General features: G+C 42.8%; 1 protein-coding gene across 5 annotated transcripts in view; it reads left to right on the plus strand.

Moving 5' to 3' along the window:
* wdfy3 (WD repeat and FYVE domain containing 3) overlaps positions 1-14,365 on the plus strand; it is a 95,125-nt gene that overhangs the window by 11,846 nt on the left and 68,914 nt on the right. For all 5 annotated transcript variants that reach the window (XM_058375128.1, XM_058375125.1, XM_058375126.1 and 2 more), the window contains exons 2-5: positions 5,281-5,491; positions 7,729-7,852; positions 10,185-10,294; positions 12,725-12,886. In XM_058375128.1, coding sequence (XP_058231111.1) covers positions 5,312-5,491; positions 7,729-7,852; positions 10,185-10,294; positions 12,725-12,886 — 576 coding nt within the window. In that variant the 5' untranslated portion in view covers positions 5,281-5,311. The remainder of the gene's footprint in view (positions 1-5,280; positions 5,492-7,728; positions 7,853-10,184; positions 10,295-12,724; positions 12,887-14,365) is intronic.

The raw sequence follows: 14,365 nt of genomic DNA on the forward strand, positions 1-14,365 counted from the left end.
TCTGCCTCTCTCTCTTACTCTCTCAATGTGTGTCTGTCTCTCTCTCTCTCTCCATTCCTCCCTCTCTCTCTCCCCTCTCTCTCTCTCTCTCTCTCTCTCTTTCTGCTACCCCCTCTCCCTCTCTCTCCCTCTGCTTCTCTCTCTCCCTCCCTTCCTGTCTCCTCTCTATCTGCCGCTCTCTCTTACTCTCTGAATGTGTGTCTGACTCTCTCTCCCTCCATTCCCCCCCCCTCCCCTCTCTCTTTCTGCTACCCCCTCTCCCTCTGTTTCTCTCTCTCCCTCCCTTCCTCTGTCTCCTCTCTATCTGCCTCTCTCTCTTACTCTCTGAATGTGTCTGTCTGTCTCTCTCCCTCCATTCCTCCCTTTCTCCCTCTCTCTCTCTCTCTCTCTCTCTCTCTGTTTCTCTCTCTCTCCATTCCTCCCTCTCTTTCTGCTCTCCCTCTCTCTCCCTCTCCTTCTCTGTCTCCCTCCCTCCCTCCCTCCCTGTCTCTCCTATCTATCTGCCTCTCTTTCTCTCTCTCTCTCTCTCTCTCTCTCTCTCTCTCCTCTCCTCTCTATCTGCCCCCCACCTCTCTCCTTCTCTGCCTCCCTCCCTGCCCCTCATGTCTCTTTCTCTCTCTTTCTGTACTGTGTACTGTAAACTAAATGTATTATTGGTTCATTGTTAAAAACATTAAAAACTAGTAAATAAATGAACAAATTCCTCCAACATTTTTTGCCGGAAAAAAACCCCCCAGTGTTTTATAAATATATTCACTATTGCATATGGAACAGAATTTTGTCTTTTCAGTGTCTTGTAGGAATAGTAGGTGCTGTGTCATTAATGTCACCTGTGAAAGCATGTATAGCTTCTCGAAAAGGCCATATGCATATCAGCCTGACTTCATCCTCATTTCCTAAAGGATGGAATCTAACTGTGCGCAGTAATGGAGTTGGGAGCAGACATACAGAGCAGCAGGAGTCGGCCATGAGCTGTTTTGTTTTTTTTGCCTGACCACACATGCAAATTTCTTTTCTGCAGCTTCTCAAGAATGCATTAGGCTTGCATTTTACCAGAAAAACAGGCTCATTACTCATTCACGTCATGCCAAGGTGCCAAGCAGTTCACACTTTTCCCAAGTTCCGAGAGTCTGCTGAGGCCCAACTGAAGGGATTCGTGCCCTTATAATAAAAGTGCGCTGGTTACCCGCAGACTTCTGCTCCAACGCTAAAGAGACCTATCGCTTTCACGTCTCTGAAACCTCACTGTGATTTTCTTAGAGGTCAATTTCTGCTAACTCTGGATCTTCCACTACTTGTTCGAATCTCAGTCAGCATCCTGTGAGATCCCTGGAGACATTAATACTTGTTAGACATATCATTTATGCTTCAGCGATTCTCCGTGCATGATAAAGCCTAATCATTTTTTTTTTTTTTTTTTTGGTGAAACTGACCTCCTTTTCCTTTGTTATTGTTCAGTGTCACTAGCTGGGCCTGCTCAGGAGTGCTTTGAGAATTTTAATTCAGGCATTGCAGTGTAAGAAAGCGGAATAAAACACCGGAAAACCGGACATGCCGTTATAGGGAAATAAACAACAGCAAGCCTGATGTTAGGCATCGGTACAGTTTCCACTCCGAAGTGGATTATTTTCCTCTTTATACCACGGAAATTTGACAAATTTTTAAAATTTATTAATGAACTGCGCTTACGATTAATTGTATGGAGCGTCCACAAGACTGTTATAAAGTGCTTATACACAGCTATAAACAGTCGTTCTCTCAGCAGCCTTTCTTTATTTTATTTATGTTTTCATGTCACCAAGACACCAGACTTTTTTGGAATCATTTCAAAGTGCCCCACTGAATACATTCACTATGCTAGTTAGTGGTTTGGGACGTGGCCTAACCCAGATGATGTAATTGTTTGCCGCTGCTATTGTCGTGCTATGAGAGTAAAACCTACCGAGCATGTTGACGTGACCGTCACTGCTGCACGAAACGAACGAGCCAACTTTCCTTTGATTTCCATCTCACATGCGAATGTTAGACAGGCTGCTTCACCAGGATCCAGCAGTGCTGAATTTGTCATCCTGATCGATAATAATGATTCGAACTGAGATTTCATTCTGTTTAAAACTCCTACCGATTTGAACTCGGACTGTAAAGTACTGTAAATTGTTATTACAGGATCGTCTGCAGTTTTGGGACACCCCTTCAAATCATTGAATTCAGGTGTTGTTTTTCAGGGGTTGGGCTCGGCCCCTTAGTTCCAGTGAAAGGAACTCTTAATGCTTCAGCATACCAAGACATTTTCATCCTCCCAACTGGGGATGACCCCTTCCTGTTCCAACATGACTGTACACCAGTGTACAAAGCAAGGTCCATAAAGACATGGGTGAGCGAGTTTGGTGTGGAGGAACTTGACTGACCTGCACAGAGTCCTGACCTCAACCTGATAGAACACCTTTGGGAATAATTAGAGCGGAGACTGCGAGCCAGGCCTTCTCGTCCAACATCAGTGCCTGACCTCCCAGTTTTGGCCTGGCTCGCAGTCTCCACTCTAATTCATCCTAAAGGTGTTCTATCAGGTTCAGTACTTTACAGACCTTGCTTTGTGCACTGGTGTGCAGTCACATGTTGGAACAGGAAGGGGTCATCCCCAAACTGTTCCCACAAATTTGGGAGCATGAAATTGTCCAAAATGTCTTGTTATGCTGAAGCATTAAGAGTTCCTTTCACTGGAACTAAGGGGCCAAGCCCAACCCCTAAACGCAATGATTTGGAGGGGTGTCCCAAAACTTTTGACAACATCATATAACTATAAACAAAGGTACTGTAAACAAAATGTACTACTGGTGCACTGTTAAAAAACATTACACACTAATAAATTAATGAACAAATTTTTGCGTTTTTGAGAAGGTGAGAATGAACGGTTGAAGTGTAATGAGGTTTGTAGCAGGTCCCGAGGCATCAGTTTAACCAGAAATAGAGCTCCAAAGTCGCCTAAAATGCCCGACTTCTGCACCCTGTATTTTTTAGTCATCATCATAGACAACTTGGCTGTTACACTTTATTTTAACTCTATAGATTTTGTAGAATGGGACCTCTGGGGTTTAGAGAGTGCCGTTAAATTCGAGGCATAATGAATAAAATAAATAATTAGTAATTAAATAATAAAATAAATAATTAATGAATTCTTAATGAAATAATTAATAAATAAGTGTTAAAATAAATAATAAATAATTAATAAAATGTTGTTTTTCCACATTTAAAAACTGTACATTTCTGTGATTTATATTGTCACTATTGTCTCTCTCTCCTGCCTGTCTTTCACTATCTGTCTGTGTGTATGTCTCTCTCTCTCTCTCTCTTCTGCCTGTCTTTGTCTCTCTCTCGCTATCTGTCTGTGTCTCTCTCTCTTTATCTGTCTCTCTTGCCCCCTTTCTCTCTTTCTCGCTATCTGTCCATGTGTGTGTCTCTCTCTCTCTTTGTCTCTCTTGCCCCCTCTCTCTCTCTCTCTCTCTCTCTCTCTTTCTCTGCCTCTCTATTCCTGTTTGCTCCTATTTCTCTTTTGCATCCTCTCTCTCTCTCTCTCTCTCTCTCTCTCCCCCTCTGCCTGCTAGGTTGTTCTTGTTTCTAATGTTGGCAGCGCTGCTTTTAGGCCATGCCGTGGCAGTAAGGTGCTCTGAGGAGGGAAAAACATTCCAGTCTGTCAGCTTCTTTAACAGTCAGGAAAGCCTTTCTGCATTCCTCATTAGAGCTCTCTGACCACATCTAAGGCACCTAATGTGACTGAAAAGCCTGTAATGCTTTTCGATTGGGTCGCAGCAGCAGCAGCCTTCAGAGTGCTCTCTCTCATCACGAGTCTTAAACTTCCAACACTAATCATATTTAGGCTTTTAGATCTGCTGTGAGGAAGCACACCTTCATGTTTGTGTTATCTGCACTTTCACATACAAAACCAACACGTGTGAGGTTAGCTCACCATGATCAGAAATCTAACACAACCCTATCAGTTCACTTCTCTATTTATTCTCTCTCTCTCTCTCTCTCTCTCTGTCTGTCTCTCTGGCAGTCTCTCTCTGTCTGTCGGTCTCTCTGTATGTCTGTCAGTCTCTGTCTGTCTCTCTGGCAGTCTCTGTCTTTCTCTGTCAGTCTCTCTCTGTCTGTCGGTCAGTCTCTCTCTCTCTCTCTCTCTCTCTCTCTCTGTCTGATTGTCTGTCTGTCCGTCAGTCTTTCTACCTGTCTCTCTGTCTGTCTGTCTGTCTGTCTGTCTGTCTCTGTCTCTCTGTATGTCTGTCAGTCTCTCTCTGTCTGTCTCTCTGTATGTCTGTCAGTCTCTCTCTGTCTGTCTCTCTCAGTCTATCAGTCTTTCTCTGTCTGTCTGTCTCTCTGTCAGACTCTCTCTGTATGTCTGTCTGTCTGTCTCTCTGTCTCTCTCTGTCAGTCTCTCTCTGTCTGTCTGTTGGTCAGTCTCTCTCTCTCTCTCTCTCTCTGTTTTTTAGTTTTGCTCCTCTTGTTACATGCACAAATAAATGTTTGAGTAAAAAAAGCTTTTATTATCTGAAATTGAATGAGCACATGTTTATTTTGTGTACACAAACATGCACAAATGAACGAGACCAGTTTGAAGTGATTGTGGCGATATGTGGGCGCTGTACTTAAAAATACTGTTTATAATATGAAATGTTTAGTATTAAAATAATGGTAGAGTACACATGTGGTGGTGGTTAACTTCACACCCAGTCTAAACCAGTAGCATTTTGTCTGATCAGACTCTGTGGAGCGAACTGGGTGTCATGTCACGCTTGTTTGTCGTACCTTGTTGTTTGCTCTCCTGCACTTGGTGTACACCCTGTAGCTGCTGGTCTCACCTGAGCACTGCGGAGCAGGATGTAGTGTGGTGAGGGTCCCGTGTTTGGATCATGTCCTCCTGTTTTCCTGTTCACTGAAACGTGTGCTGGAAAGCTGTGGAAATGATGCTCTAGCTTTTATTCTGTGTTGGATTTGACGTGCTCCTGCAGCCTCCTCGGAATAAGAAAATAGACTCTCTGTCTGTTTGTCTCTCTCTCTGTCTGTCTGTCTGCCCCCCGTGTGTCTCTCTCTCTCTTTGTCTCTCTCTGTCTCTATGTCTCTCTCTTTCTATTTTTTTGGGGCAGTATCAGCCAGACGTAGTATACAGTGTAGTACAAAACGTGCAGAATTAGGCACAGCTATAAATGGTAATGTTATTTCGAGATAATTCTATAGTAGGTGTTTAACACTCATCTGATTGTTCTCCATGCTCCTGTTTTGTCTCAGGGCCGGCTTTGGCCTGAAGAAGCCGCTGAAGATGAACATGGTGAAGAGGATCATGGGGCGGCCGCGGCAGGACGAGTGCAGCCCTCAGGACAACGCGCTGGGCCTCATGCACCTGCGCCGCCTCTTCTCCGAGCTCTGCCACCCGCCGCGTCACATGACCCAGAAGGAGCAGGAGGAGAAGCTCTACATGATGCTGCCCGTCTTTAACAGGGTGAGGAATGCAGTGACCTGCTGCTCCGTGGTGATGATGACGCTAATAAAACAGCACCTGAATACTGCAGTACTCTAACTGTCTAAATATAGCAGGAGCACAGTATCGAGTTTCCTTTCAGTCTTCCAGACACATAATCATAAAATAATATCATTCTTAACGTCTGGAGTAGATCTCAATGCAACTGGATGAAATTATTACAACATGTCCGAACACTGAGAGAGATCCTTTAATGTTGTGTTTTAATAGTAGAAATGTCTGTCTGTCTGCCTGTCTGTCTTTCTCTCTTGCTCTCACTCTCTCTCTCTCTCTCTCTCTCTCTCTCTGTCTGTCTGTCTGCCTGTCTCTCTCTCTCTTTCTCTCTCTCTGTCTGTCTGTCTCTCTGTCTCTTTCTCTCTGTCTGTCTGTCTGTCTCTCTGTCTCTTTCTCTCTGTCTGTCTGTCTGTCTCTGTCTCTTTCTCTGTCTGTTTGTCTGTCTCTCTCTCTCTCTCTCTCGCTCTCTCTCTCTCTCTGTATATCTGTCCCTATTTCTCTCTCTCTCTCTCTCTCTCTCTGTCTGTCCGTCTGTTTCTTTGTCTGTCTTCTCTCTCACTCTGTCTGTCTCTCTCTCTCTCTCTCTCTCTCTCTCTCTCTCTCTTTCTCTCTGTCTCTCTTCCTATTTCTCTCTCTATCTGTCTCTCTCTGTCTCTCTTCCTATTTCTCTCTCTCTCTCTCTCTCTGTTTTTTTGTCTCTTTGTGTCTCTCTTCCTACCCCCCCCCAATTATTGTAATTCTAGACATGAGCAATCCATTTACGCTTTTTAATTAAAAATAGAGCTGATTTGGGAAATGTCAAAATGTTTATGACGTGCAATTCGAAGACTATCATCTAAAGGATGTGTTTTATAATAATTGTTGCATGAAAGAGTTATTTGTCAGTGCTGTGACTCGTCACACAGAGCACCATGGGTAAATAAGGTTTTGTAGTGAGACAGCAATCAGTGGAAACGCTCATCGTTTATTAAAGCTTAACTGAATCCCATCTGGAGCTTTTAGAGCTTAGCCAGCGTTTTCCCAGCCGAAATATTTTCACTACATTTATTCCCTATTTGCTTTATGTCTAGTGCTTTACCCAAGAAGGTTATTCATCATGACATCAAGAGTCTCAGTGTGGTCAAGAGCTCTGCGTTATTACTCTTCAGGCTCTGATTATACAGAAAAGCTGCTAATGTCCGTCATCGCGATCATAATTTCACGAGGAGTGTGGTCCTGAGGATTTGAAGAGTACTTGATGAAGCATAATGGAGCAGACACGATAATAGGGAAAGCAGTGACTGGTTTTAATAATCATGCGTGAAATGTGCTCTAACTGCTGAGTGCCAGTGTTATAGAGCTCATCTGAGACTCAAACACTCGCAATTACATGACGGAGGTGGGGATGAACGCTACCTTGTAAAACAATTTTAATTTTGTTTTTGAGTCTCTTAAAGTAATCTACAATTATGGGCCTTAGAATGGGGTCCATGGAGCATTATTTAAGAAATAAGTTACTGTAGTGAAAATCAGAGCTCGTCTTTATCTATACTTATATTGGCAAAAGTTTTGGGACACCCCTCCAAATGTTTGAGGAGTTGTTTTTCAGGGGTTGGGTTTGGCCCCCTTAGTTCCAGTGAAAGGAACTCTTAATGCTTCAGCTTATCAAGATATTTTGGACAATTTCATGCTCCCAACTTTGTGGGAAGAGTCCTGACCTCAACCTGATAGAACACCTTTGGGATGAATTAGAGCGGAGACTGCGAGCGAGGTCTTCTCGACCAACATCAGTGCCTGACCTCACAAATGCGCTTCTAGAGGAATGGTCAAAAATTCCCATGAACACACTCCTAAACCTTGTGGAAAGCCTTCCCAGAAGAGTTGAAGCTGTTATAGCTGCAAGGAGCAGGTCAACTCCATATTACATTCATGTGCATGTAAAGGCAGCCGTTCCAAAACTTTTGGCAATGTTAATCGGAATTAATTAGTCAGCTGGAATCTAATGACAATTTAAATAGAATGGGTTTATATGTGGAAAGCACAGAGAAGCAATAAATAAAGAAAATTTTTATAATAATTTGTTTGCAAGATAAATCTGATAGGTACTGGCCAAGACCAAATGAATTCTTTTCCTAAAAATGACCCACACTAGAGCTCCAGTCTCCTAGGAAGTGATTTAATGACCAGTGATGTTGATGCATTGTCTCTGTGTATGTTTGTGACAGGTGTTTGGGAACGCTCCTCCAAGCTCCATGCACGAAAAATTCTCTGATCTGCTGCAGTTCACCACTCAGGTGTCCAGACTCATGGTGACCGAGATCAGACGGAGAGCGTCTAATAAATCTACAGGTGTGACCCCACACACACACACACACACATCACTACAGCCTGTCGTCTTTGTTATTCTAAAAACTATACTGTTTTTGATGTCCAGGGTATGATCTGAAGAGTTCTTTTTAGCCACACAGACTTCTCTAGGAACAAGCTAGCAATGTGAGTGCAGTTATTACGTTCTTCTTCGTGCCCTCTCGTCTCTGCTTCTGATTTGAAACCTTCCAAGGAACCTATGAGACTCCTACATGAGTTATTGCATCTTTTCATCTCCAAAGCCTTACTGAGTGAATTATTGCTCATGGCTTGTTTTGGCACCGGATGCAATGTCAAAGTTCTGATCAAATCACCCCCAAGCATATGTTCCCCAGTCCCTCAACAGCTGGACGTGTGCGGGAAACAGACATTAGCTGGAAGTCTGGAGGAATGGATCTTCTTCAGAAAAGGATCATCTTCAATATAATAATTAAAAGCTGTCGTTTTTTGCATTGATATGAGACGTAATAAGTAAAAGCGCATTTATTCTTACCAGTCAGCCCAGTTTAGACCTGACCACCTGAAGTGATAAGATGACCAAAGGAGAACATCAGGCCCAGGTGTGATGCTCAAAGCATTTTTTTTTTTTTTTGGCACAGGCTGAAATTTATATGACCTACATATGCTCCATACCAATAAAATGCCTAATATTGTGTTGGTCCCCTCCATTTGCTGCCAAAACAGCCCTGACTCTTCATGTACTGTGTATTTTGACGCCTTTCCATCAGAACCAGCATTAACTTCTTCAGCAGTTTGAGCAACAGTAGCTCTCGTCTGTTGGATCGGATCACACGGGCCAGCCTTCGCTTGAGCCTTGGTCGTCCATGACCCTGTCACCGGTTCACCACTGTTCTTTCCTTGGACCACTTTTGATAGATACTGACCACTGCAGACCGGGAACACCCCACAAGAGCTGCAGTTTTGGAGATGCTCTGATCCAGTCGTCTAGCCATCACAATTTGGCTCTTCATCGACTCGTTCAAATCCTTACGCTTTCCCATTTTTCCTGCTTCTAACACATCAACGTTGAGGACAAAATGTTCACTTGCTGCCTAATATATCCCACCTACTAACAGGTGCCATGATGAGGAGATCATCAGTGTTATTCACTTCACCTCTCACTGCTCTTAATGTTATGCCTGATCGGTGTATACTGACAATTTAAAATTTATTATATATTTTTATAACTTACAATTACATTTGCAAATGCGCGTCTATTTAAAAAGGTGAATTAAATGTAGCATGTACATCAGTAGACTGCTTTTTTGCCACAGAAAGTGGTGTAAATACAAAGAAGAGGTCCTGTTTCTTTCTTAAAGTATCTAAAATACTCTATATAGCATATTGTGTTTGCACTCTTGACAAATATTGTTTCATAGAAACACTGGACTATTTTAATTCTTTTAATATTTTATCAGCCATGTTCAGCTAAGCCAGTGGTGCTAAATCAGGCTTAGTCTTAATCTAAATAGCAGGCTTAATGTGATATTACTAACACATCTGACTAAAGCAAGGTGGGAAAAAAAAACCTGATAGTGTTGATAAAATCACGATCGTTCCCACCTCGTTTTTGGACAGATTGAGTTGAACCTGCAAAATGATACGGTGTGTTTTAACCCAAAAACTTCACTGCTGCTGTGAGGAATGGTGGAATGGTGGTGACCTGGTTCTCAAAAACTGTGTAAAAAAAACAGCAAAATGTCAGGGCATGTGTGAGCGAAAACGGAGAAAAGGCCGAGTCCATATGTCACACATGTTAATGATTCAAATAGAGTGAAATCAGCACCAGATTCAACAGAACAATAGGGACTTGAAAGAAAGCAAGACGGAAACTTTGTGTGTGTGTGCTTCACATACTTTTGACTTCATTATTTGTGCGTGTATTAATAAGCCGTATAATATAATATGTGAAGATCTGTTTTTCAGGAGCCATCTGTGTACAAACCCACATCCAGATCAATCTTTTTTATTTTTTATTTTATTTTAGGAGGCCAAGCACCAAACCAGTAGCCATGTTTAAAGACAAGATGCTATAGTAACTCTCAGGACCGTTTTGATTACATGTTGACTGCTTTTTTTCCCTTTGTCAAGCTGCAATTATTTTTGTTCTTGACCTCATTTACATATATTACTCATTTTGTGTGTGTGGTTGGGGAATAAGCCGCAGCAGGAGCAGTCATGCATGGACGATTCGTAGCTTTGGCATGTCATCATGTCTAATTGACTCACTATCCACCCGCAGATGAGCCCGGATACGGACCCGTGTGCGAAAATGAATTCAGCTGACTCTGTGTGTGTGTGTGTTTCAACACAGAGGCAGCCAGCAGGGCCATTGTGCAGTTTCTGGAGGTGAATCAGAGCGAAGAGGCAAGTCGTGGTTGGATGCTTCTGACCACCATCAACCTGTTGGCCTCCTCTGGCCAGGTATGCGTTCCTCTAGCCCTACAGACCGCTTACACAATGCCAAAAACTGTTCTAACATGTGCTACATTTTTAAGTTTTTAAGTTATGTAATTTATACACACTGGTTCATTATCTCATTTCCTGTTGTTCATGCTGTTCAAATTGTCATCACAGAATTCCAAGCATCAGTTCATGATCATGGGAAATCAGTCAGCATTCGTCAGCCAGTGTTTTTTTGTTTATTTGACGCATCATAAATCCATCCGGTCGTCCAGAAGCTTTGTCAGCAGTTTGAAACTAATCATTTCCTGCTGTATACTGTGTTTCAAAAGGTAGCCAATACAGCTGAAATTCTGGAAAAAGGGTCTTAAAATAGCCTGTGTATGTTTGGCTCTCAGTGTTTTACTGAATGCATTAGACTGTCAAGCTTCACACATTCTGCAAAGGAGCTCTACATTATGACTTCTGAGTACTTTGCAACAAGTTACCGCTTAAACATGTGCAGAAAGAGTTCCCCCCTCCATTGCCCCTGCAAGTGTTTAGACACCCAGGTGAGATGTTAGATGAGCATGAGAGTGTGTGTGTGTGTGTGTTTTCAACACTAGCTTACTGACTCTCTCTCTCTCTTTTTTCTTTTTGCATTTTCAATGTATTTTTCTTCCATCAATTGCGTAGGCGACACCCCCTTCAAGAAAATCTGACTCAGCGCACTCCCACAACAGTCCATTTCCATTCTCCTATCCACACATGCTCTAGCAGATAGCCGGACGACTCTTCTCCTGCCGTCTCTCAGTTGTCCAGCGGTCACTTCTAATTTCTCCATGTCATCTGCGTGATCTTGACCTTTAAGCAGCGGGGTCTGCTCAGTGTCATTAGCATTCAGGTGCAGTCCACACCGAGAGAGAGAAAGAGAGAGAGCTATTCCTGGCTCTGACCGTCTGCCACTACAACACCTCCCCTGCTGAGATAAATCCAACTGTCATTCCGATTCTCGCACAAAACTACAGCCTCGGATTTCTTACTGTCGTTAGAAACAATAAAAAGCAAGGGTTTGCCGTGACAGAGTTTCCAGCCTCAGATGGAAATAATATGGTTTCCAACTGCTTGCTTTTTTTTTATTGGAGAACATACTGAATATCATGTTATGTTGTGTTTACAGCTTTTTCATTTCTGCTGTCTTCATTTCGGCATCTTCAGCGTGTTCATGTGACTCAGGGGTCGTTGAACTCTGAGGTCTGAGGTGTGTGTGTGTGTGTGTGTGTGTGTGTTTGTGAATGAATCATCTGCCTGACTCAACAGGATGCCTTTTCAATAAATCAATATACAGAACTTATTTTTTTCTCTCTCCTTTATCGCCGTCGCTGCTTTTCCACGCCACTGGTCCGATTTAGCCGTAGTTAAGCATCAAAGCGGTGACTAACGTAGGTGTTCACGCTGAGCTCGCCTTCGTTTCGCATAAAAAACACCTGAGCCTCAGGCTGAGGTCATCCTTCTTGTCCCAAATATGGCCACACGCTCTCTCAGAGCACATTAAACCATTCTGATGGGCAAAAAACACTGGGTCCGGTGTTAGCAGTGAGACTGATAGCCAACACGGTGCATAGTGCATACACAGGGCTGAATGAGATATTATGGGATACATTTTCATTGAGAAGGATCACTTCTTTAGTTATATTGCTAAAAGATCACCACGATTTATTTCAGTGACCAAGAATGACACACTGGTTTGCGGTCTTTCATGATCTGCTGATCTGAATAAAGAAGAGGAAGAAACATTTGCTACTACTCTACTAACTAAGCATCAGCTGAATTACAGTTCTGCATATTCAATGTTAAAGCAAAGGATCAAGCTTTAAAGGTTATGAACTTTCCGCTTTCACAAATCCGCTTTCTCATAGATCTTCTGTTTTTTTCTGCGCTTGTTATCATTTTCACATCCCTACAGACCGTAAATCTGAGTATGAGGACACTGAGATCTGGACTTCTTCTTGTTGTTGTTTTTGTTTTATCTCTCATCTCCAAATTCCAGCATGGTATCAGTGAGATGTTGATAATGTAGGAGCATTGATGGTTTGATTCTCGACCTGTCCCAGAGAAGCTGAGGACACTTTAGGGTTGTCTGGAGTCTTAACAAGCCGTTCTGTTCATCTCTCATGATCTGCTGGGACCGTAGCGAAGAGAAGCTACTGCTTTTCACAACTTCTCACCACTTATTATTTAACGTTTTTCCTAGAATACACTTTTCAGCATCGTGTTCTGTAGATGAAATAGATGGAGGTTTAGTGGTTTCTTCGCTAAACTGAACTACTTTGATCTTATGGATATGACTGGCTGTGGTGTAAAGCTGGAACGCAGAGCTCTCCTTGTCAAATCGTGTTTTTTTTTTTAAAAATATATATAGAAGAAACGCCTCAAGCTAAACTGTCTCTCTTTTTTTTTTCCATCCTGCAGAAAACAGTGGACTGCATGACCACCATGTCAGTTCCCTCAACGCTGGTGAAATGTCTCTATCTGTTCTTCGACCTGCCCCACATGCCCGAGGTTCCCGGTGCCACCCAGACCGAACTGCCCCTGGCGGACCGCCGAGCTCTACTGCAGAAAGTCTTCGTTCAAGTGAGTTCATGCTGGAATCTTGTGTACGGGTGGTAGCAGAGACAAATCAGTCGTGTTCTGTTTACAAACTGAGCAATTGAGGGTTAAGGGCCTTGCTCAGGGGCCCAGCAGTGGCAGCTTGGTGGACCTGTGATTGGGTCACCGATCAGTAGAACCTTCTGATCAGTAGTCCAACACCTTAAGCACTAAGATACCACAGTTAAAGGGGAACCTCAGTACCAAGCAACAGGCCTGGACCTTGTATAGAGAGACTAGGTTCACGTTAGAGAGGAATTGTTCTTGTTTTCTTCGGTAGTGAGTTGCAGGAATTAGAAAAACCGAGTACATGCATCGACATGGCCACAAACTTTATCTTAAAAAAAAAAAGAAGCTAATTATTTAGTCTTCAGTAAAAGATTTATCCTGGTGAAGATCACGGTGGATCCAGAGTCCAACCCAGGAATGCTAGGCATGAGGCAGGAATACACTCAGGGCATTTATATATACATGCACACACACAGTAGGCATAACATTATGACCACTTGCCTAATATTGTGTTGGTCTTCCTTTTATTGCCAAAACAACCCTGACCCGTCATGCACTGTGTATTCTGACACCTTTCAGAACCAGCATTAACAATTTTTTCTTCAGCAATTTTGAGCAACAGTAGCTCGTCTGTTGGATCAGATCACACGGGCCAGCCTTCACTCCCTATGTGCATTACTGAGTCTTGACCGCCCATGATCCTGTCACCAGTTCACCCCTGGTCCTTCCATGGACCACTTTTGATAGATACTGACCACTGCAGACCGAGAACACCCCACAAGAGCTGCAGTTTTGGAGATGCTCTGATCCAGTGGTCTAGCCATCACAATTTGGCCCTTCATCAAACTCACTCAAATCCTTATGCCTGTCCATTTTTCCTGCTTCTAACACATCAATTTTGAGGACAAAATGTTCACTTGCTGCCTAATATATCCCACCCACTAACAGGTGCCATGATGAGGAGATCATCAGTGTTATTCACTTCACCTCTCACTGCTCATAATGTTATGTTGTGTGTGTGTGTATATATATGTGTGTATATATGTGTATATATATGTATGTATATGTATATATACGTATACACACATCATCATCCCAAGTTAGCTAAGTCTTAGAATGGAACAGAACTTGTTTCGCTCGCACAAGATAATATCTGGTTTTGTGCTTTCTCAGCTAAAGCATGCCCGAGCCCGAATGCAAATAAAATCCATCCAGTGTAAAAGCTAGGCTGCTGAACGTCGAGATCATTTCTGGCCCTGTGACAAGCAATAAACAAAATTTGTGCTTATTTTGGTCAATTCTGTCAGGTTTACCTAGTGTCCAATAAATTAGTAAGCCTTAACGATGCAAAACAAGAGAAAGTCTCTTGTCTAGCTGAGCCGCGCATGCCACGATCCCTGGGTTCTCAATTAAGTTAAATATGCCAGGCCATTTTTAGGAGAATTAGCTTTAAAA

The sequence above is a fragment of the Hemibagrus wyckioides genome, linkage group LG22 (genome assembly GCF_019097595.1).
Source record: "Hemibagrus wyckioides isolate EC202008001 linkage group LG22, SWU_Hwy_1.0, whole genome shotgun sequence".
In the NCBI taxonomy this organism is placed as follows: domain Eukaryota; kingdom Metazoa; phylum Chordata; class Actinopteri; order Siluriformes; family Bagridae; genus Hemibagrus; species Hemibagrus wyckioides.